The sequence below is a fragment of the Cetorhinus maximus genome, chromosome 2 (genome assembly GCF_964194155.1).
Source record: "Cetorhinus maximus chromosome 2, sCetMax3.hap1.1, whole genome shotgun sequence".
In the NCBI taxonomy this organism is placed as follows: domain Eukaryota; kingdom Metazoa; phylum Chordata; class Chondrichthyes; order Lamniformes; family Cetorhinidae; genus Cetorhinus; species Cetorhinus maximus.
The window spans coordinates 143,748,482-143,772,870 of NC_135880.1; the positions used below are offsets into that span (position 1 = coordinate 143,748,482).

Below are 24,389 nucleotides of genomic sequence, written 5' to 3' on the forward strand. Positions count from 1 at the left end.
GATAGATACACCAAGCAGAATTTCCCTGCTTTTCTTCAAATAGTGCCTTGGATTGGTTACATCCACCTGAGGTGGCAAATGTGGTCTCTGTTTAAAGTTCATCCATAAAAGGACATTTCTGACAGTGCAGCATAAACTTTAGTGCTCTACTGAGGTAAAGGCTAGATTTTGTGCCCAAGTCTCTGAAACGGGACATAAACCCACAAGCTTCTGATTCAGAGTTGAGAGTGCTTTCACTGAACCAAGAGTGGCACCTGTTAGTTACACTCTATAAGAAGCAACTGTATTCTGACAGCTCTCAGATATTCTTAAGTGCAGATCACAGGCTGATTAATCTCAAGTGACAATTCAAGTATGGGTGGCTCGGTTTTGCAGTTTTATTTCATTCTGCTACAGGCAATGAGCCCTGGACATAAAATCCCAGAACTCCTCGCCTCCCAAACATGATCTCCAACTTCACTGCCGTCTAAAAGTTAACAGAGGTTTAATCACAACATGACATAAGATTCGGTCTTTGCTCAGCCTTCTATGTGCGGTTGGCAGTTTTGGAAAAAAAAATGGAAGTCGAACATGTAGAAAAATATCGCTATAAGCCTTTTTCCATCAGTTCCGATCTTCCAACAGTTAGTAGCAACTTGTTGTCTGGGTTCCATTAATTCAGTAATAGGTGAAGTTTGGTTGTAAAGCAAGATAAACAGGGATTTATTTTCTCATTTGTAAAACTCACACAAGCACACAATACATCTTTCTCACCTACCTTGGTTGGAACTGATCACTACTAGTATCTTCAAGAGCCTGAACAATCTCCATCACATCAAAATATAGCTAAAAACAAAAGAAAAAAAGCTGTTCTGTAAAGCAATAACATTCCTTAAAATTGTTTTTAAAAAGTCATCTGCCTTGAATACAAACTAACCCATTGGTGAAGAGGAGAAAATTTGCCCGTGAGTGCCTTCAGGACTTCCTGGCTGATGATTCCACCAAATGCAGCAGTAAGAGGGGCCAAACATCCTCTTGCTGTCCTTGAAAGCCACTTAACAATCTCTTGATTTACAACAGCCTGTAATATGTAAAAAAACATGCAGACATCAAAGAAATATATTCATGCTAGCTCTACCAAAAATGAAGCCACTGAAATAGAAGCAAAATACTGTGGATGCTGGAGATCTGAAATAAAAACAGAAAGTGCTGGAAAAACCAGACAGGTCTGGCAGCATCTGTGGAGAGAGAAACAGAGTTAATGTTTCATGTTAAATATGACTCTTCTTCGGGACCACTGAAATTTGGCTGAAGGTCAAAAGGATCAAGTTCACTTTAACTTTGTCTAAGCATTAACTGGGCAACAAGGCCTGTTCATTGCTTGTTAGCTTTTTTCTTTATTTTTTCTTTCACAGGGTGTAGTCATCGCTGGCTAGGCCAGCATTTATTGCCCATCCCTAATTGCCTTTGAGATGGTGGTCATGAGCTGCCTTCTTGAACCACTACAATCCACATGGTGTAGGTACACCCAGAGTGTTCTTAGGGAGTTCCCAGATTGTGGCCCAGCGACAGTGATATATTTCGATATATTTCTAAGTCGGGATGGTGTGTGGCTTGGAGGGGAACTTGCAGGTGGTGGTGTTCCCATGCATCTGCTGTCCTTTATCACCTCGAAGGACAAGGGGATGAGGTCTCGGGTTTCGAAGGTGCTGTTGAAGGAACGTTGCTGCGTTGCTGTAGTGCACCTTGTAGATGGTACACACTACTGCCGCTGTGCGTCAGAAGCGGAGGGAGTGAATGTTTAAGGTGGTTTTGGGGTGCCAATCAAATGCGCTGCTTTGTCCTCGATGGTGTTGAGCTTCTTGAGTGTTGTTGGAGCTACACTCATCCAAGCAAGTGGAGAGTATGCCATCACATTCCGGGCTTGTGCCTTGTAGATGCTGGTGAAGCTTTGGGGAGTCGGGAACTGAGTTATGCACTGCACAATTCTCAGCCTCTGACCTGCTCTTGGTGCGACAGAATTTATATGGCTGGTTCAGTTCAGTTTTTGGTCAGTGGTAACACCCAGGATGTTAATAGTGGGGGATTCAGTGATGCTAAAGCATTGGATGTCAAGGGGAGATGGTTAGATTCTCTCTTGTTGGAGATAGTCATTGCCTGGCAATTGTGTGGTACGAATGTCACTTACCACTCATCAGTCCAAACCTAATTATTGTCCAGCTCTTGCTACGCATGGACACAGACATGCTTCAGTATCTGAGGTGTTGCAAATGGTACTGAACATTATGCAATCATCAGCAAACATCTTCTGATGGAGGGAAGGTCATTGATGAATCAGTTGAAGATGTTAGGCCAGGGACACTACCCTGAGGAACTCCTGCAGCAATGTCCTGGAAGTGAGATGGTTGGCCTCCAAGAGCCACAACCAACTTCCTTTGTGCTAGGTATGACTTCAACCAGTGGAGAGATTTCCCCCTGATTCCGATAGACTTCAATTTTGCCAGGGTTCCTTGATGTCATACTTGGTCAAATGTTCTTTTTCTTATTCAATCATGGGGTGTGGGGGTTGCTGGCTAGGCCAGCATTTATTGCCTATCCTGAATTGCCCTTGAGAAAGTGATGGTGAGTTGCTTTCTTGAACCACTGCAGTCCATGTAGTATAGGTACACCCACAGTGCTGTTAGGAAAGGAATTCCAGGATTTTGACCCAGGGACAGTGAAGGAACAGCGATATATTTCCAAGTCAGGATGGTGTGTGGCTCAGAGAACTTGCAGGTGGTGGCTGCTGTCCTTGTCCGTCTAGATGGCCACGGTCATGGGTATGGAAGGTGCTGTCTAAGGAGCCTTGATGTCAAAGGCAGTCACTCTCACCTCAGCATTTATGAAAGGGAAATTGCGTTTGACACATCTTTTAAGAGTTTTTTTTTGAGGATATAACTAATAGGATGGATAAGAGGGAACCAGTGGTGCAGTGTATTTGGATTTTCAAAAAATATTCAGCAAGGTTTTCACAAAAAGAGGTTATTAAACAAAATTAGGGTTCATGGGATTGAGGTAATATTTTAGTACGAATTCAAGATTGGTTAACAAACAGAAAAGAGAGTAGGGATAAATGGTTCATTTTCAAGTTGACAGGCTGTAACTTGTGGGGTATGGCAAGGAGTTATGCTGTGACCTCAGTTATTTACAATCTATATTGACTTAGATGAGGGGTGATTTCATCCAAATTTGTTAATTATACAAACTTAGGTGAGAAAGTAAGCAGCGAGGAGGACAGAAATAGGCTGCAAAAGAATTTAGACAGGTTAAGCGAGTGGGCAAGAAACTGGTAGATGGAAGATAATGATGTGAAGGCAACAACATTGATAGGAAAAGTAGAGAAACAAAATATTTAATGAGAGAAATTGGAAAAATGTTGGTATTCAGAGGGACCTCAATGCCCTGATACACAAATCACAGGAAGTTAACATCTTGATACAGTAAACAATTAAGAAATAAAGTAGTATGTCAACCTTTATTAGAATGTAAGAGCAATGAAGTAATTGTAAAGGCTCTTGGTGAGGATAGTATTTGGTCTCCTTTCCTAAGAATATACTTGCCTTAGAGGGTGTGTAATGAAGGTTCACTAGATTGATCCTGGGATAAGTCTTACGAGTAGGGATGGAGTAGACAAGGCCTATCTTCCCTAGAATTTTGAAGAATGAGAGGTGATCCAATTGAAAAATCTAAAATTCTTCAGGGGCCTGAGGGGGTAGAGGCTGGGAAGGTAGTCCCCCTGTCTGAGGAATCCAAATCTAAGGGTCACAATCTCAGAACTTTGGACTGAGATAAAGAGAAATTTATGACCTTTTGCAATTCTCTAGCAGAGAGTTGTGGATGCTCAGTCATTGATTATATCCAAGTCAGAAATCAATTGGTTTTTGAATATTAAGGGAACCAAAAGATATGGGGATAGTGTGTGAAGGTGGCACAGAGGTGATCAGCCGTAATCTTACTGAATACAGATGAGGCTCGAGGTGCTGAATGGCCTTCTGCAGTTCCTATTTCTTTTGTTCTTATGCAATTGGTTGTGTTCAAGATGCTTCACAGTATCTTTCACCAAAGCCAGTCTCCCTATGCATAAGTCTTTTTGCGATAATGCATCTTTGTTTTTGCAAGCTACACTGGTTCTTCATGTTTTCATCTATTTTTGTATGATTCCAATGATTCTTACAATAAATTTCGACTCGTAGTTTTAGCCTGAATAATGCAGTCCGATAATGTGTTTTCTGCCTATATTGGGAAATATGTGTAATTTCTGGTTTAAAATATCTCCATAAAAGGATCACTGCCAATGTGCCACTCTTTTTCAATGCAGACCCAACTTCTGATAATTGGGGAAGGAGGAACGGCACTCTAATGGAAACTGTAATTTGTTCTAAACACAAAAAAAAATGCTTGAATTGATATAGCAGGTTCCTTTCCAAATCCCACTGCAATTTTGTTTCATTTTAGTTGCTGCCTTATAAAAGTTAGCCAGTTATGTCTTCATTGGTTATACAATTAGTTCTGGTAAATGAGTTATATCTGCATGGAAAATTTTATACCAAGTAAGGTACATCTCCATGGAGAGCTTTTGATATTTGAACCTGGAGTTTTGACTGGTGTGATGCAGCTTTTTAAACACTGTCGGGAGCTTATATTTTAATGAAGTAACAGCAAATCATTCCAATAATTTGACATTGAAGTGGACATGCTCCAAAATACTGCCAGTGGCATTTTTCAGAGTGTGCTTTGGATTGCTTGCCCTTTAGCGAAAGTCATAAATGTATGCAAGTTATCTAAAAGTCTGCATCTACTGAAGATTTTCATTTTTTGAGGTTACAACTCCAATTTTTCCACCAGCTCAATGATGAAATTGGAGATTGAAGAAGCTGGGTAATTTTTGGAGAAGATTGAGAAAATATTCAATAGAGATGCTCAGAATCATGAAGGGTCTGGACACAGTAGGTGGGGAGAAAATGTTTCCGTCAGCGGAATGATCGAGAACCAGGCGAGCACTGATTTAAGGTGATTGGCAAAAGAAGCAACGGTGATATGAGGAAAATATTTTTACGGAGCGAATAGTTATACACTTGAACGTAATGCCTTGGAGGGTAGTGGAGGCAAATACAATCTAGGCCTTCAAAAGAGAATTAGGAAATTATCTGAAGAGAAAAAATCTGCAGGGTTACAGGAAAAAGGGACTAGATGAGTTACAGGTTCCTTCTGTGCTGTAACCATTCTATGATTCTATAAAAAAAAGCTACAAAGATGGTTTATTTGACAAGCTCCCTTAAAATGTCCAATTCCTGAGAAATACAAGGCAACGCCGCAGCTCTACACAGGCATTCATGATTGAAAATCGAGCTGTGAATGGTATGTTCTGACTCAGCCAATGGTGTTGCTGTGTCAGTTGTAACTAAGTTTCTCAAAGTTAGCAAAGTAGTGTTGAAATCCAAAATTGTACAGACTCAAAGCTAAATTTTCTGTAATTCCACTTCTGCAGAGAGCTTCAAGTGTGAGAGAAGGCTCTTCTGAGAATTGGTTGTGGGAATTTGGGCTCACACTACCACATTTTTTTGGGGATCAGCACAAGAGTTAAAACAGCTTTCAGCTATGTTGAACAAGGATGATCCTTTAAGCAAGCCTAGGGCAAGGATGAGGAGCTGAAGGAACGTGTGAAGGTAATGCATCATGTCTTGTGCATCTGGGGAGATGTTATTCTTGTCTCCGTGTTTATCGTAAAGTGATTGAAGAGTCTAAGTGGATTATATAACCATGGCAATAGGATGATGAGGAGAGGTCGAGATGGAAGTATATCTATATCTTCTTGACTCCATATTAATCTGATGCCACTTTTGTTTGTCTCTTAATGTATTATGATTTATGGTAGTATTATTAGTAGCATTTATGAAATGCAGAGATCAAAGGTAGGATTGGTATAAGAGTTCTGAATAAATCACTGTGTTGTAGCCACATTGAAATGAGGAGTGTGATGTACCTGAGTTCTTATAGTGAATCATGAACTCAAACTATCATGTAATCATACTGGAATTGTGTAATATGATTTCCTTGAGCACTCATGTTGGATTGTATAACAGGAGCTTGTTAAAAACCAGATTCTGTGGTTGTTACAATAATAAAAAACAAAACAGATCAGGACAGGAAAGCAGTTCCAACAGAGGTCAGCTCATCAAATCTGATGTCAGCCTGTTTGTTTCGCTGGCCAGAAAACTAGGTGGAAAATTTGAGGTCCAGCGCACTGATCTCTGTATCTTTCTCCAAAGAGTGCTCCTACACAGCAACACTCCCACTGGACATAGAACTTAGCCCTTTAGCCTTAAAAACTGATCACTTAAGTATGAAAGTTTCCATAAGAACACTGGAGAATGATTAAAACAAACAGCCAGTTTAAAAAAAAATTGCACCCCAACAGTCATGCCAGTTGGGTGTATGGGGTGTGAACAGTTTCAGATGTAAAACATCTATCAAGCTTGAAGCATTTCTAAATTAATATGGTGACAAGCAAGGTCTGTGTCACAACACAAATTTTTCCTTCACTTGTGCACATGCTACAAAAATGAAAGGGGGGGGGCAGAGGGTGAAGGGGTTAAGTCCTTTATTTTAACAGCAGGAATCCTTGATGTCATATCCACATTTTATTTTGCAACAGATAATTTGCTTATTTAAAGATAGTCAATTCTCTGTGGCACTGCTCATAATTAGAGGACATAGTCTGTCTTTTAGTAGTGTTTGTTGTAACAGGTTTCAAGAGTTCACAGGCATTCTTGTAATAATAATGTTAGAGACTGTAGTGTTACCCCTATAGAATGCAAGAGCTACAGGTATTATTGTCATAGTGTTACCCATTTATTTCACTAGATTGGGTGGGGAGGTGGGGTGGGGGGTGGTGACAACATCACCCATCGATTTCAATGGGCTGGGGGTGCACCAGCACCTCCCAGTGATTTCAACAGACTGGGATGTGAAAGCATTGTTGATTTATTTCACTGAAACAGGGGTGTGACAGAGACACCCACTGATTTCACTGAGTAAGGGTGAGAAGGTCATGTTAATCATTGATATCAATGCAAAGGCAGGCTGATAGCATTACCCACGATTTTAATTCACTGGGTATGACTATCAACCACAGGTTTAAGTGCAAAGGGGGCTTGACAGCATTACCAACATTGGATTGGGAGTGTGGCAGTGTTACGCATTGGATTCAAGTGTCACAATCAAGTGGCAACTTCAAAAGATTCAAGGAACTTTAAAATACACACTCATGGACTCAAATTCCTTCCAGTTTTAAATCTGCATTAAATCACGTAATTGAAGAGTATTTTCCATTGTAAATCATGCACAAAAATATCAAAATAATCTGGTACGCTGTTGATCAAACAGGAAATGCACATGGCTAGTATAGCAAATGCTGCCATGACTCATTTTTGGCACTGAAAACAAGCACAAAGTCTCGACAGCAGCAGCTAAAATTTATCACACTCACGGCATTATCGATAATTAAGCAAAATAAAAATCTCTCACTCACCTTATTTTTCAGCGTTTCATTTACAATGATAGCCAATCTCAACAGTTCATCTGCATCTTGGAGACACCTTGTTGGAAAATAACACAAACCAGCTTCTGTTACACTCATAACTGTCACTGCCACAGTACATCATTACAAAGCAAAAAGGTTTAAATTGGTTACAGTCAGCATGCATCATGTGTACAAAAGAAGTACTCATTTTCTATCACCCCCCCCCCCAACCCACCCCTGCTTTTACCTCCCTGAGATATGTTCCCTCAGACTTTGCGCAAGGTGACTTCTCGCATTCATGGATTTCAATCTCCATCTCAACACCCTTTCCTCCTGATTCTCTGATTTCATCACCCTCCCACTTAACCAATCTCTCATTGTAAACTCACCTACCCATATTCACAGCACCCCCTTGACTTTTCCATTTCGCATGGTCTCTCCATTCCTATGATCTCAATCAGACACATGGCCATTGTTGAGCACTTCTTTGTATCACACACCATCCAAATCCCCCTACCCTACCAATCTCATCAATGCTGCGGGGTGGGGGGGGGGAGAAATGCTTTGCCCCAATTCATTTATAACTGCATTTTCAAACTGCCAACTGTCCTGCTTTTGGCTCTCCATTTACCACAATGCATCTACAGCCATCAATCTGCTCAAACATTCCTTCTCCTCCACCTTTGCTGATCTTGACCCGAGTAAAACACTTGCTGTCTCCCACCCAGGCTTTGTAGGGCCCATAGCTTTGCAAACTCAAGGGCAAGGATCTCAGACTTGAATGTACATGGTGTACAAGTGGTTTAACCATTCATCACTAGATCTAGCTAGGCCACATAAAGCACCATCAGGTCTTGCTCTCTTCTACCAAAACTGCTCATTATTCCAGGATTATCCTGGAGAACAAATATAACCCTAGGCTCCTTTTCTACATTACCAACCGTCTCCTTACACTCTCTCCCGCCTTCTCCAGCAATAAAGCCATGGATTGTCCATGTCACTAAGATTGAGAGCATTTGATCAGCTGACTTTGCCACATCTCTCCATTTGCCTTGCTGATCAAGCCAAACCTTCCCTGAGGCTCTCACCATTCAAGTTCTGAAAGTGTCTTTTTCTAATTTTTCTCCTATTTTCCCTCATGCTTTCATTGAGCTCATCTTGTCCTTGAAACCAACCTCCTTCCCACCTTGACCCCATTCCAATTAAACTGCTAACTACCCAACTTCCCTTCATGACCTCCATGTTAGCTGTTATTGTAAATAGTTTACTCCTCTTAAGTATTATCCTCTTCTCTTTCAAATCTGCTGTCATCACCCACCCCCATCTTCTAAAACATTCCCTTGATCTTTCTTTGCTTGCAGGAAACTAGCATCCCGAATCCTATCTCCCATTCCTTTCTAAAGTTCTCGAAAGTGTTGTCACCGCCTAAATCCATACCCATCTTTCTTGAAACTCTTATGTTTGAATTTTTTTCCCCTCAGGTTTTTGTCCTGGCACAGTGCTGAATCACTGGCATTCAAGTCACAAATAACTTTGTAGCATGGCGCAGTATTGCTCCTTGTCCGTCTCGATCTGTATGCTGCCATTGGCGCGGTCAACTACACCATCCACCTCCTACACAATTAGAAACATAGAAACTAGGAGCAGGAGTAGGCCATTCAGCCTTTCAAGCCTGCTCCGCTATTCAATATGATCATGGCTGATCCACTATCTCAACGCCATATTCCCACTTTTTCTCCCCTGATGCCTCTAATATTCAAAAAATTATCAATTTCTTTCTTGAATGTACTCAGTGACCTGGCCTCCATAGCCCTCTGTGGTAGAGGATTCCACAGGCTGACCGCCCTCAGTGGAGAAATTTTTCCTCATCTCAGTCCTAAATGGCCTGCCCCGTATCCCGAGACTGTGGCCCCTGGTTCTAGACTCCCCAACCAGGAGAAACTTCCTCCCTGTATCTCATCTGTCTAGCCCTGTTAGATCCCCTCACACATTTCTCTAAACTCTAATGAATAACAGGCCCAGTCGAACCAATTTCTCCTCATACGACAGTCCTGCCATCCCCAGTATCAGCCTAGTGAATCTTTGCTGCACTCCCTCTATGGCAAGTATATCCTTTCTTAGATAGGGAGACCAAAACTGCACGCAATACTCCAGGTGTTGTCTCACAAAGGCCTTGTATAACTGCAGTAAGACATCCCTACTTCTGAACTCAAATCCTCTTGCAATGAAGGCCAACATTCCATTTGCCTTCCTAATTGCTTGCTGCACCTGCCTGTTTACTTTCATTTACTGTTGTACAAGGGACCCAGATCCCTTTGTACATCCACCTTTCCCAATATATCACCATTTAAATAATGCTCTGCCTTTCTGTTTTTCACACCGAAGCGTATAACTTCATATTTATCCACATTATACTGCATCTGCCATGTGTTTGCCCACACACACAGCTTGTCTAAATCGCCCTGAAGCCTCTTTGCACCCTCCTCACAACTCAACCCTGCCCAGTTTTGTGTTGTCAGCAAAGCTGGAAATATTGCATTTGGTTTCCTCATCCAAGTCATTTACATATATCATGAATAGCTGGGGCCAAGCACTGATCCCTGCGATACACTGCTAGTCACCGCCTGCCATCCAGAAAAAGGCCCATTTATTCGCACTCTCTGTTTCCGGTCTGTCAACCAATTCTCAATCCATGCCAGTATATTACCTCTGATCCCATGTGCTTTAATTTTGCCCACTAACCTCTTGTGGGACCTTATCAAAAGTTTTCTTGAAATCCAAATACACCACATCCACTGGTTCTCCCTTATCTATTCTACTAGTTACATCTTCAAAAAACTCCAATAGATCAGTTAAGCATGATTTCCCTTTCATAAACCCATGCTGACTTTGTCTAATCCCGTTAATCTTTCCAAGTGCTCTGTTACCACTTCTTTTATAATAGACTTTAGCATTTTCCCCACTACTGATGTTAGGCTAACTGGTCTGTAATTCTGTTTTTTCTCTCCCTCCTTTTTCAAATTGTGAGGTTACATTTTCCACCCTCCAATCTGTAGGAATTGCTTTGGTCTTCCCAGTGTTTAAGTAGAGGAAACTGCGACTCATCCAAGATGAAGTCTGACAACAATGAGGCAACGGACGGGAGGTGAAAAAGGTAGAGCTGGATGTCATCAGTATGCGTGTGAAAGCTAATCTTACATCTTCAAATGATATTGTCAAGGGGCAACATGGAGTTGAGTGCCTAGGATAGATACCTGGAGAGCTCCAAATGTAATAGTGCAGGGGCGGGAACAGAAACCATTGCCAGAGATATTCTGGCTGCATTGTACTAATTGCGTTTGAAAGCTTGAATAAACTTCAAAAGAAAACAGAGGGAAACTCCTTCCTCCATGGAGCCTTAAACCACCTTGTTCCAGTGCAAGTCAGGTCCCAATGCCAGAACAAGGTTGCCATCACTTTATAACTCCGCATTATTTACAGTTCCTCCCACATTCTGTTTTGCCAATTAACCGAATCAAATGTAAATAACATGCGTCCCATCATCGATCCTTTCGGCATCCTGTGAATCACCTAAGTATAATGCAGTTCCACCTTTCCTTCCTCTGATTCTGCCAATTTGTGTATACTCCAGGAACTCCCCCACATTCTTCCCAGGCCAATTTTGTGCCTCCTGACTGTATCAACCAATCTCCTGTAACCCATTGTCAAATGTTTTGGCAAAATCTAATAATATAACATCTAAAGTTCCCTTATTCATTGGACCCATAGTTGTCTTCAAGGAATCCAACAACATTTACATTCAAGGCAAGTACACTGGAAATAAATGGCATCAAACTCTGGGCATTTATTTATTTTGAGCCCTTTTTAAACCGAATGGAACCTGATCCTCATTTATGCCAAAGTCCTAGATGGATCATCACCAATTATAGAGGGCATATTGCTCAAATTGTTCCTAGCAAATATTTTGAGGAAATAATCATGTTTTATATTATTTTATACTTATCCTCAATTTCAGGCCTTATTGGTATCTCATCAAATTCTTAACTCTTCTGATGAACAGTTGGTAAACGAAAGTGGGGTTTCCCAGGAATCAAAACCAGAACCATTGCTTTTTGTGATTTATATTAACGACTTGGAATTGGGTGTATAGGGAACAAGTTCAAAATTTTCAGATGACAAAGCTTGGAAGTGTAGAGAACAGTGATAGACTGCAAGGAAACTTAGAAACGCTGGTGGAATGGGTGGATCTATGGCAGATTAAATTTAATGAGAAGTGCAAATCATATGTTTTGGTGAGGAACAAAAGAGGAAAAATAAAATTAAGGGCACAATTCTAAATGGACTACAGGAACAGGGAAACCTGCATTATAGATGCATAAATCATTGACGGTAGCGGGACAAGTTGATTAAGTGTTAAAAAAAGCATAAAGGAAACAGAGCTTTATAAATAAAGGCAAAGAGAGCAAAAACCAGGACATTATGGTAAACCTTCATAAAACACTGGTTTGGCCACAAAAGAAGCATTGTGCCAATTTCTGGACATCACATTTTATGAAGTATGTGAAAGCCTTTGAGGGTGCAGAAAAGATTTACGAGAATGGTTCCAGAGGTGAGGAACATCAGTTACGTAGATAAAAAGAACAACCCCAGCTTCTCCAAGAAGGTTGAGAGAAAATTTAATAAAGGTGGTCAACATCATGAGAGATCCAGACTGTAGAGAGAAACAGTTCCTACTGGTAGAAGTGTCGAGAACTAGGGGACACGGACTTAAAGTGAGTAGCAAAGGATGCACCAAGGTGGCAAGAGAAAAGCTTTTTTTTTAAAAACGCAGTAAGTGGCTACGATCTTGAATGCACTGCCCGAGAGGATGGTGGAGTCAGATTCGGTTGTGGCTTTCAAAAAGGAATTGGGTGTACTAGAAGGGAAAACATGTGCAGGGCAATGGAGAGAGGACAGGGGAGTGAGACTACCTGGATTGTTCTTATGGGGCCAGCATGGACTCGACAGGCAAAATAGCCTCCTTCTGTGCTGTAATCATTCTATGATTAGCACTTGAAGGAAATAAACTTACAGGGCTATGGAGATAGAGAAGGGAAATGGAACTGTCTGGATTTCTTCAGAGAGCCAACATAGACTTGATGGGGTGAATGGTCTTCTACGCCGTAAATGATTTTATGACTGCAGGAAAGTGTTCTTATTGTTAGGTTACTTATAGTGCCAGACAAGGCCAGGCATTAATCATAGAAAACATACCCAAAATTCTCCTGAACACACTTCAGAAACTTATACCTCTTTCTGCCCTTTATACAATTTTACTATCCCACTTTATATTAGGATAACTGAAGTCCATTATCACTACTCTATAGTTTTTGCAATTTGTAATTTCTATGCAAATTTACTCCTCTGTATGTTTTCCACTAGCTGGTAACCTGTGGAATAACAATGGCATTTATATTGTTTCTTGACTCAAACCAAATAGATTCAGTCCTTGACTGCCCCCCCATGACATCCTGTCTCTCCTCGTCACGACAGCCGCTCCTCCTCCTCCTTTCTTTCCTGAACATAATGCAGCCAGGAAGGTATAGTACTCAGTCCCGACCTTTTTTTGAGCCAGGTCTCCGTTATCGCCACAACAGCACACTCCCATGTGGCTTTTTGCGGCTGCAGCTCGCCAACCTTATTCACGACCTGAGCCACATGCAAATTGGCATACTACAAATGAGATTAGAGAAAGAAATGCGTGGCTCAAAGACTGGTGTGGGAAAAGTGGGTTCCGGTTTGTGGGGCACTGGCATCAGTATTGGGGAAAGTGGGATCTGTACTGTTGGGACAGTCTATACCTGGATCGTGCTGGTGCTGGTGTCCTTCCCTAGCTAGGGAAGTAGAGAGGGTTTTAAACTGAATAGTGGGGGCAAGGGATCAAATATGGGAAGATATGGTGAACCAAAGAATAGAGACAAGGCAAAGAGAGATAGATATTAATATGGCAAATGATAAACAGGCTATGATAGTATTGTACTTTCTATCCCCTTCCTAAGAGTAAATCAGCAGATAAGGCTAGATGCTACAAAAATAATAAAAGGAGAAAACTAAGGACTCTGTATCTAAACACACGTAGCATTCGAAACAAAACAGATGAACCGATAGCGCAAATAGAAATAAATAAGTACGATTTGATAGCCATTACAGAGACATAGCTACAGGATTACATAGATTGCAACCTGAATATTGAAGGGCACGTGACATTTAGGGAGGGCAAGTAGTTAGGAAAAGGTGGAAGGGTGTCTCTCTCAATTAATGATGGTATTAGCACATTAGAGGGGGATGACCTAAGTTCAGGAAACCAGGATGTAGAAGCGGTTTGGGTTGAGATAAGGAATGATGAAGGCAAGAAGTCACTTGTGGGAGTGGTGTACAGGCCTCCTAATTGTAACCACATGGTAGGACAAGTATAAAAGAGATAATGGGAACTTGCCACAAAGGACAGCAATAATCATGGGGGCTTTTAATCTACATATAGACTAGAAAAATCAGACGGGCAAAGGTAGCGTAGATGAGGAGTTCATAAAATGTTTTTCAAGATTGTTTCGTAGAACAGCACATCCAGGAGCCAACCATAGAGCAGGCTATACTAGATCTGGTATTGAGCAACGAGATAGGATTCATTGATAACCACCTAGTGAAGGCACCCCTAGGTAGCACTGATCATAATATGATTGAATTTTACATTCATTTTGAGGGAGAAACAAGTACGTCCAAGACTATTACTTTAAACTTAAATAAGGGCAATTATGAGGGCATGAAAGCAGAGTAGCTAAAGTACACTGGCAAATGAGGTTAAGGGATATGTCAATAGAAGCTCAGTGGCAGACATTTAAAGGGATATTTCAGAATACATGGAGTATATACATTCCAATGAGAAAGAAAAATTCCAAGGGGAGGGCCCATCATCCGTGGTTAACTAAAAAACTTAAAGACAGTATCAAACTTAAAGAAAAAGCATATAATTGTGCAAGGACGGGTGGTAGGTCAGAAGATTGGACAGAATATAAGGAACAGCAAAGAACGACAAAAAGATTAATAAGGAGGGAAAAATTAGAGCGTTAGGAGAAAGCTAGCTAATAATATAAAGATGGATACTAAGAGTTTCAATGGATATTTAAATAAGAGTTAACAAAGTGAGCATTGGTCCTACAGAGTGGGTCTAGGAATTGATAATGGAAAGCAGGGAGCTGATGGACAAATTAAACAGGTATTTTGTTTTGGTCTTCACTAAAGGGGACACAAGTAACATCCCAGAAATAGCTGTAAATCAGGAAATGGAAGGGAGGGAGGAACTCAGGAAAATTACAATCACAAGGGAAGTGGTATTGAGCAAATTGTTGGGGCTGCGGGCTGACTAATCCCCAGGTTCAGATTGACTTCACCCTAAGGTCTTAAAAGAAGTGGCTAGAGAGATAGTTGATGCAATGGTTTTAATTTTTCCAAACTCCCTGGATTTGGGGAAGGTTCGATTAGATTGGAAAATAACAAATATAACTCCTTTATTCAAAAAGAGAGGAAAACAGGAAGCTACAGGCCAGTTATCATAACATCGGTCATGAGGAAAATGTTGGAAGCTATTATTAAAGATGTTATAGCAGGGCACTTAGAAAAATTCAAGGCAATCAGGCACAGTCAACATGGTTTTGTAAAAGGGAAATCATGCTTAACCAATTTATTGGAGTTCTTTGAAGGAGTAACATGTGCTGTGGATAAAGGGGAACCAGTGGATGTACTGTACTTTGATCGCCAGAAGGTATTTGATAAAGTGCCACATCAAAGGCTACCGGAGAAAATAAAAGCTCATGGCGTAGGGGGTAGCATATTGGCATGGATAGAAGATTGGCTAGCTAACAGGAAACGGAGTTGGCATAAATGGGTCTTTTTCTGGTTGGCAGGATATGACAAGTGGTGTGCCACAGGGATCAGTGCTGAGGCCTCAACTTTTCACAATTTATATAAATGACTCAGATGAAGGGACAGATGGTATGGTTGCTAAATTTGCTGACACAAAGATAGGTAGGAAAGTTAAGTTTTGAAGAGGGCATAAGGGCATAGATAGGTTAAGTGAGTGGGCAAAAATCTGGCAAATGGAGTATAATGTGGGCAAATATGAAATCGTTCATTTTGGCAGGAAGAACAAAAAAGCTTATTATCTAAATGGTGAAAGATTGCAGAGGTCTGAGATTCAGAGGGATCTAGGTGTCCTAGTGCACAAATCACAAAAGGTTAGTATGCAAGTATAGCAGGTAATTAGGAAAGCTAATAGATCGTTATCATTTATCGTGAGGGGAATTAAGTACAAAAATAGGGAGGTTATGCTTCAGTCGTACAGGGCATTGGTGAGCCCACATCTGGAGTATTGTGTATATTACGGGTCTCCTTATTTAAAGAAAGACGTAAATACGTTAGCAGTTCAGAGAAGGTTTACTACACTGGGCAGGTTATGGGGCAAAGCTGGAATTTAGAAGAGTAAAGGTGACTTAATTGAAACCTTTAAGATCCTGAGGGGTCTTGACAAGGCAAATGTGGAGAGGATGTTTCCTCTTGTGGGAGAATCTAGAACTAGGGGTCACTGTTTAAAAATAAGGAGTCGCTCATTTAAGACAGAGATGAGAGAGGGTTGAGTGTCTTTGGAGCTCTCTTCCTCAAAAGGCAGTAGAAGCAGTGTCTTTGAATATCTTTAAGGCAAAGCTAGATAGATTCTTGATTAACAAGGGGGCGAAAGGTTATCGGGGGTAGGCAGGAATGTGGGGTTGAGGTTACATTCAGATCAGCAATGATCTTATTGAATGGCGGAGCAGGCTCGAGGAGCTAAGAGGCCTACTCCTGCTCCTAATTCGTATGTTCGTACGTATGTATGACACTTCGTGCATTTACTTACACGCATGGTAAACCTAATTTAGGCTTGAATGCATTACCTTTAAGTCTGATTCCAGCTAATACCTTACTTTTTCTTTCACTCATAGTGCTACCTTCTTCACTCAATCCTTTTTAATGCTCCTTGTTTATCCTTCCTAATACACCCTGGTTCCAATCCCCCTTGCCAAGTTAGTTTAAACCTTCTCCAACAGTGCTAGCAATCCACCTCACGAGGACATTGGTTCCAGCTCTGCTTAGGTGCAACTTTCCCAGCCTATATAGGTCCAAGCTCTCCCAGAATTAGTCCCAAAGATCCTGAATCGAAAGAGTGTAAATCTCTCCAGCTACACATTCATCTGCTCGATCCTATTTCTATACTCACTAGTGCATGACACCAGGAATAATCCAGAGATTATTACCTTTGAGGTCCTGCTTTCTAGTCTCTTTCTTGGCTCCCTAAAATCTGCTTGCAGGACCACATCATGGAGGTCTCAGTATACTGCAAAAAATTGGCTAATATTTGTCAGCTACCCTCTTGTCTGGTCATATACAATTCTTTATTGAACAAAAATATTAGCTGCAGCTCAAATGGAGGTAAAGGGCTGAATTTTAGGTGGCGGTGGGGGTGGCATATGGCTTGCTGCCACAGAAGAAATGACAGATGCCAGCCGACCCACTTTAAAAAACGCGGCCCTGCAGCAATACCACGTTGTGGATGGCATGAATGAGGTGAGAGTGGGAATTCTGCCCCTCAGTGGGACGAAGCCCCGCCTATGAGAGCTGCCAGCCAATCAGATTGACCAGCAGTTCCAGCAATCTCAGCAGTGCCAAAACACAATGGTGAGCTTCTGTCACTGCAAGCAGGCCCAGGGATGAACACAGCCATGGCCTCTGGACCCAGTTAAGTCCTGGGGATGGGGAAGGATCAGGGAGCCTGGGAGGTGGGGGTGTAGGAGACCAGGTAGGGAGGGAGACAAAGTGTTGAGGGTATCACCCTGGCAGGGTTTCCCCCAATGTGCACAGAGCATCCCCCAAAGGATATACCCCCACTTCCTTCTCACCTTTTTTAGGCCTGCCCACGCAAATTATGGCATGGGTAGCATATTATTCGGGTCAATTGGCGTGGTAACAAACTCAACTGACCGTTAATTATTAATTTAAAAATGGCGAGCAAGCTGCTCCCACCTACCGTTTTGGAAGGGGTGGGGGAATAGTTCAGGAATGGGGGATAAGATACACCCCTCGTATTTTACATCCCTCCGCCCCCCGCCTGGCGGGAGGACCATAAAATCCAGCCCAGAACTGATCTTAACTCTACTGAAATTTATTCTAGTTGTACACTGGGGGGAGGCAATTGCATAGTGGTATTGTCACTGGGCTAGTGTTCTAGAGGTCCAGGGTAATGTTCTGGGGACCTGGGTTCAAATCCCATCAAGACAGATGGTGAAATTTGAATTCAATAAAAATCTGGAATTAAAAGTCTAATGATGGCCATGAAATGTCATAAAAACCACTAATGCCCTTTAGGGAAAGAAATCTGTCGTCCTTACCTGGTCTGGCCTATATGTGACTCCAGACCCAAAAAATGGCAAAAAACAAGATGTTGTGAGACTGCACATGACCATGCATGATCTGGACGGTTGAGAATATGTAGCAAGAAAAACATCAACTTGCCTTGTTATTTGCAAGGGGTTAATATCTGCAAAGGGTTAGTTTGCTTTAATAAACAATTATTGTACTGAATCTTTCTTGGGCTACTCTGGACCAGAGAAGGTATGATGCACTAATTTTAAATTGGGACAAAAATTGTCCATTAGCATAGTATCCCAGCCATAATGGGCAGAATGATACAGCACAAAAGGCGGTCAATTTGGTCCTTCATACCTCTGCCAGCTCTTTAAAAGAGCTATCCAACTCGTACTACACTCTCGTTCTTTCCCCTTAGCTCAGCAAACTTTTACTTTTCAAGTATCAAGTTCTCAAGAGCAATTAGAGATGGGCAACAAATGCTGGCCTTGCCAAAAATGTTCAAAACCCATGAAAGAATTCAAAAAAGTATATATCCAATTCCCCTTTAAAAGTTACTATTGAATCCACTTCTACTATCCTTTCAGGCAGTGCATTGCAGATCATAATCTGCTGTGCGAAAAAAAAATTCCACACCCCTCTAGTTTTTTTTGCCTGTGTCTTCTAGTTATATATGCACTTGTCACAGGAACCTGTTTCTCCCTACCTAGTCCATCAAATCTTCACAATTTTGTACATCACCATTAAACTTCTCCTTAACTTTCTCTTCTCTGAGAATATCAGCTTCTCCAGTCTCTCCATTTAAATTCCCTCCTCTTCCTCCTTAACATTCTGACAAATCTACTCTGCAATCTCTCCAAGACTTTTATATCCTTCCCAAAGTGTAGCACCCAAAATTAGACAGAATACTCCGTTGAGGCTTAACCAGTGATTTAATAAAAGTTTAGCATAGCTTGCTCACTTTTTTACTCTATACCTCTATTTAATAAGCCAAAAATCCCATATATATTTGTAACAGCTTCATCAATTTGTCCTGCCACCTTCAAAGATTTGTGTATGTGAACTTGGGTCCCCCTGCTCAATCTTAAAAAATATCATTTAGTTTACATTGTCTCTTATTCTTTCTACCAAATTCTATCACTTCACACTTTGCATGAAATTTCACTTGCCATGTGTCTGCCATTTCACCAGTCTGCCTATGTCCTCCTCAGACCTGTCACTATTTTCCTCAGTGTTTACTACATTTCCAAGCTTTCTAGGTCTTTTAAACAAAAAAGAGCGATGGTCCTAGAACTAGCCCCTGGTGGGAGGGCGGGGGACATCACTGTATACTACACTTTGGTCTGAAAAACATCCATTCACTGCTATTCTGTTTTCTCAGACAATCTTGAATCCATGCTGCCACTGCACTTTTAATGCACGGCTTCAATTTTGCTAACCAGTCTATTAAGTGAGACTTTTATCAAAAGCCTTTTGAAAGTTCATAGTCACGATACCTTCAATACCCTCTTCAAAATTAAAACAGCCCTTTAACTTGGTTTCCTAGACTCAATAAGTAAAGTACACATCATTAAATAAATTTTAATAATCAGCATGTTTTATACCTAATAGTACTATCCCATAAGCACCTAATTAAATCTGTCAGAATATTCAGCACTAATGAAATAAAGCCAGGCACGAACCAGTGGATCAATAACCATGCAAAGAGCTGCTATTTTACAGATTTACTGGATTTTTAGTATTGGTGATGCGAAATAAAGTATGCCATTACTGGAAAGTCTTTTTCAACTGTCCTCTAAGATGCCTCATCATACATAATGAATACAATTCTCTTATTTCCTGGTCATATTTTTGACAGATAGAAAAGAACTTCTCCCTAACCATGCAACAGAATACATTATATACTCACCCTATGTTTGGCAGACGTTTGTATTGCTCTTGAAACTTATCCAAGGCCAACATGGCTGTATGAATCTGCAGAGGTGCCTATTTTTAAAAATAAATATTTAACGTCAAATTTGTGTACTGCAAGAGAAGTTTTGGGTGAAATTGGTTTACATCAAATACAACAATACTAAAACTCTTGACACCATCTACATTTCCAGAGTTTGGATTGAATGTGATCACTCAATTGTACAGTTATTGCAAAACATACCCTACGACTGTAACTGACTGAATACCACCTGTAATGCGTTGCCTGCAAGGTAAATATATTTGAACTTGCTGAAAAACAAAAGAGACATGTTGCTGAATCTTTTCATCTTGCACTCATCAAGACACTGCAAGAATGCCAATAAAAGGGGAAAACAACAATTTATACTGTATGAGAAGAGAGTGTGCTGATTGGTTGGCAAGTGGACTCTGATTGGTAGGGGCATTGCCATGGGTAATGCACCAATTGATGGTGACTGACAATTAACTGTCAAGCATTGTTTGAAATTTAAACTAGGCAGTTTGACCCTGATCGGCCAAGGCATTGCCCTGAGGAATGAGTCAGCAAGTGGCTGTCATTTGTTATGTTTAGCTGAAACAGGCGCGGTGTGTGTACATGTTCTTTCTGTTTGCAAAGAACAGGGCCCTATGTAATAATATATGCAGCTTTCTGTACACGCAAAGGTGTCACACTGAGAGCCCAGCTGACTGACAATCTTAAATTGGTTGTCTGTGTAATTCTTAGCACACTTGAGGATTATTTAGCAAATGTTGTCTAATTGCAGAATCACATCTAATGTTGGACACTGTGTTTTGGGTTTGCACGCACAATTGGCTGGGTATTGTTTGTAACTTGCCCGTTGTGAACAGCGGCTGAGACATGGTGCTTAATACGGTCCGCCAGTCTTTGGGACGTGTGGCCTACATACCTAGCATCACACTGGCACTGAAGTTCATAAACCACATCTTTCATTTGTGAGATAGATAGGCAGTCTTTTTGGCTTGACGGCAGCATCCTGTTAGAGGTGAATACCACTCAAGTTGCTACTGCATAATAGCAGTGTGAAACAGCTAGGGTCAACTGCTGCTCAAAGGCATCTCAAAGATTTGAGGTACCCAACCAGCCCATGCTTGCAAAACTCAAAACACGGTGTCCAATATTAGATGTGATTCCACAACTGGACAACATTTGTTAAATATTCCTCAGAGTGCTCAGAATTATGCTGACAACCAATTTAAGATTGTCAGTCGGGTTCACAGTGTGCCACATTTGCGTGGACTGGAAGCTACATATATTAATACACAAGGACCTGTTGTTTGCAGACAGCAAGAACCTGTACATACATTGCGCCTGTTTCAGCTAAACAAAATAAGTGACAGCAATTCGCTGACCCATTCCTCAGGGCGATACCTTGACCAATCAGGGTTAAGTTGCCTAGTTTAAATTTCGAACAATGCTTAGCAGCTGTCAGTCACCATCAATTGGTGCATTCTTCATGGTAACACCTCTACCAGAGTCCACTTGCCAACCAATCAGCACACTCTCTCATACAGTATAAATTGTTGTTTTCCCCCTACATTGGTATTCTTGAGAAGTGTCTGGATGACTGCAAGACGAAAAGCTTTGGCATGTCTTTTTTTTCAGCAATGCTCAAGTTCAGAACAATTTATAAGACAGGAGAAAAGGGGTGCTGATTGGCTGGCAAGTCGACTTTGCTTTCTCCATGGCAATGCCATGGCCAATCAAAGGGGAACCACAGGTTCCCCATGCTTCCTGGTAATTCAAAAAAGGCAAAAACTTGAACATATTCCTTTTGGTTGCAAAAATGGGTCCCTGCATATGAATGTATGTCATTTCTAGCAAACGTAATGAGCCACATTATGAGCTAGAGTGCTTATATTAAATTGATTGTTACTGTAGCTATTACCATACTCAGGATTGTTCAGCAAGTTCTGCCCAGTCACGGAACAACATCTAACAGTAGGTATTTTGTTTTGGGTTTTGCAAGCACAGGCTGGTTGAGTACGATCTGTACTCTGCCTATTACGAAGAGCTGAAGGAGCTTATTGTTTTGATGCAACCAGCCAATCATTGGGGCGTACGGCCTACATATCTGGCATTGCACAGGCACTGAAACTCATACATGACATTGCTCACTTGTGTGGTAGGCAGAACATCTTTTTGGACTGAAGGCAGCCTCCTATTAATGAAAAATACCACTTGCATCGCTACCACATAGAAGCGGCATGAAATGGAATGCGTAACCTGTTGTTCAAACTTTTGAAATACTTTGCCTTTCTAGGGTAATTTGGAGGTTACCCTAGAAAAGTGGTAGTCTTTGGTCTATTTGCGAGTTTACTTGACACACAGCGAACAATGATCTGATCAGGACAGCCTTTGTCCTGCAGGATAGTTTTGATACGCTCTATTCTGCTTCAAATTTGCAAGATAAGCAAATGCTAGGGCCCTATTTACAAGATAACTGATAAGCCAATCTTACTGCGTGTGGAGCTATACGATCGCGGCTCATTTATGCTTGCCAGAAGCAACATATGTTCACTCGCAGGGATCCGTTCTCTGGAAACAAAAGGAATACGGTTTGTGTCTTTTTTTGAATCACTCAGAAGCATGGGGAGCTGTTAGTTGCCCATTGCTTTCAACATGGCAATGCCTTGGCCAAACAGATTCCACTTGCCAACCAACCAGCACCCCTTTTCTCCTGTAGTATAAGTTGTTGTGATGGTTTGAAATTTGGCATTTTTGTGTTTAACCTGATGAGTGCAAGATAAAAAGCTTCAGCACCATGTCTGTTTTCCACAATATTCAAGTTCTATACTACTAAGTGAATAGTTGAAATCATTAAAAATAAAACCCAGCAAATTTCCTGCTTTGGTGGAGACCAAGCTTCAGGTCTCTTCCCCTCCACAGCTGCTCTGGTGGTATCACTGAACGGGAGGAACATTTAGCAGTTCCATTTGTTTTATCGGCTGAGAGATATTCTAGAATCACCCAGTCATAGGAGAACATGCAATCTGACTAGGCATGCTGCGCACTTTACTTGTGGCATTGTTCCCGAGAGTTGGTCATCTCGGGTTTGGCTTCAAAGTCAATTTAGAGTTGCGACGCCCATCAATTGCTCCAGGCAGTGGCAACCATTTGTCATTAGTAAGAACAATGGAGTGATGCTAAGGAAGAAAGGCCTGAAATGACAGGACAAGTGTTTTTTGAATGACATTCAGGAGTACTCTAAACACAAGTATTCTCCCTGGGCTTAATTTTCCTTTACAAGGTCAATTTTCCACTTCAGAATTATATTTTCAAAATGGGGAGATTATTTGTAAGTTGCATCACAATCTATTTGCTGGAGTTACTTTACTGCTCAAAACATCTCAAAACTTTTTCTGATAGGAAAGAAATCAATCACAAATGCAGGTTAAGGAGGTTCAGATTCCATTTGCAAGCTGGATACCAAATTGTGCCAAGTTCTCTAGAATGCTGGATTTAACTGTTCAAATTAATGTCTTCCTCAAAAAAAAAGCATGGAAACACATGTACCGAATAAAAAAAAATCATATTCACATTATGTTTAAACATTCACTTCAAACTTCACTAAGGCTACACTTTGCATGAATGAGTTGCGGATTTAATCTTAGCGTCAATCTGGTCAGTACTGGCACTCTTAGCTGAGCCAGGTTATGGATTCAAACCCCACTCCAGAAGCTTGATCACAAAATCTACTCCAATACTTCATTGAAATACTGAAGGAGTGCTGCACTATTGTGGGTGCCAGCTTTTGGATCAGACATTACCCCATCTGCCCTCATAGTTCTCCCTCATCTCTTGGCCAATATTTATCCCTCAACCAACATCAATAAAACAAATTATCTAGGTAACTAATTTTTTGCCGTTTGTGGGAGCTTGCTGTGTGCAAATTTGCATTTCCTAAGTTCCAATTGTGACCAGGCTTCAAAAGAATTAATTGGTACTGAAGCATTTTGGATTGCCAAGATTGTGGAAAGCATTATATAATAGCAAATTCTTAATTTTACAGATAAGGATTTTACAAATTCTTTGTATAATGACAATCAACACTTTAATTTTTTTTTAACTGACATCAGAAAAGCAGAATGGCCTGTACAGTGTTCGCTGATACATCTGGACAAAATCAATAGGACTACTAGTTTAACAGTTAGATTACTTCATTGTTTACTCCTTTGCACAGGAGTTCTACCTAGACCCAAAACATCATATTTGTAACCTCAAGCTAACTTTTGATGAAGAAAATCAGTAGATATTAAGCCAGGCTTTTTAAAACACATTTTATCATAGTTTTAAAAAGTGATATTTTTAGACATACATTTCAAAAGACTGCCTGGAAATACAAACTCCTGGATCAAACAATAGCACTACATAAATATCAACCTCACAAAATGCAAGAGAGAACACAGACCCTAACTGACATATCTCCATCCTTACCATTTAACT

General features: G+C 40.9%; 1 protein-coding gene across 1 annotated transcript in view; it reads right to left on the reverse strand.

Annotated features, from left to right (window-relative positions):
• Nucleotides 1–24,389, reverse strand: part of uba6 (ubiquitin like modifier activating enzyme 6) — a 147,187-nt gene that overhangs the window by 57,861 nt on the left and 64,937 nt on the right. The window contains exons 12-15 of the mRNA XM_078570336.1: nt 19,881–19,957; nt 7,550–7,616; nt 917–1,060; nt 758–825 (exon numbers count right to left, since the gene is read on the reverse strand). Coding sequence (XP_078426462.1) covers nt 758–825; nt 917–1,060; nt 7,550–7,616; nt 19,881–19,957 — 356 coding nt within the window. The remainder of the gene's footprint in view (nt 1–757; nt 826–916; nt 1,061–7,549; nt 7,617–19,880; nt 19,958–24,389) is intronic.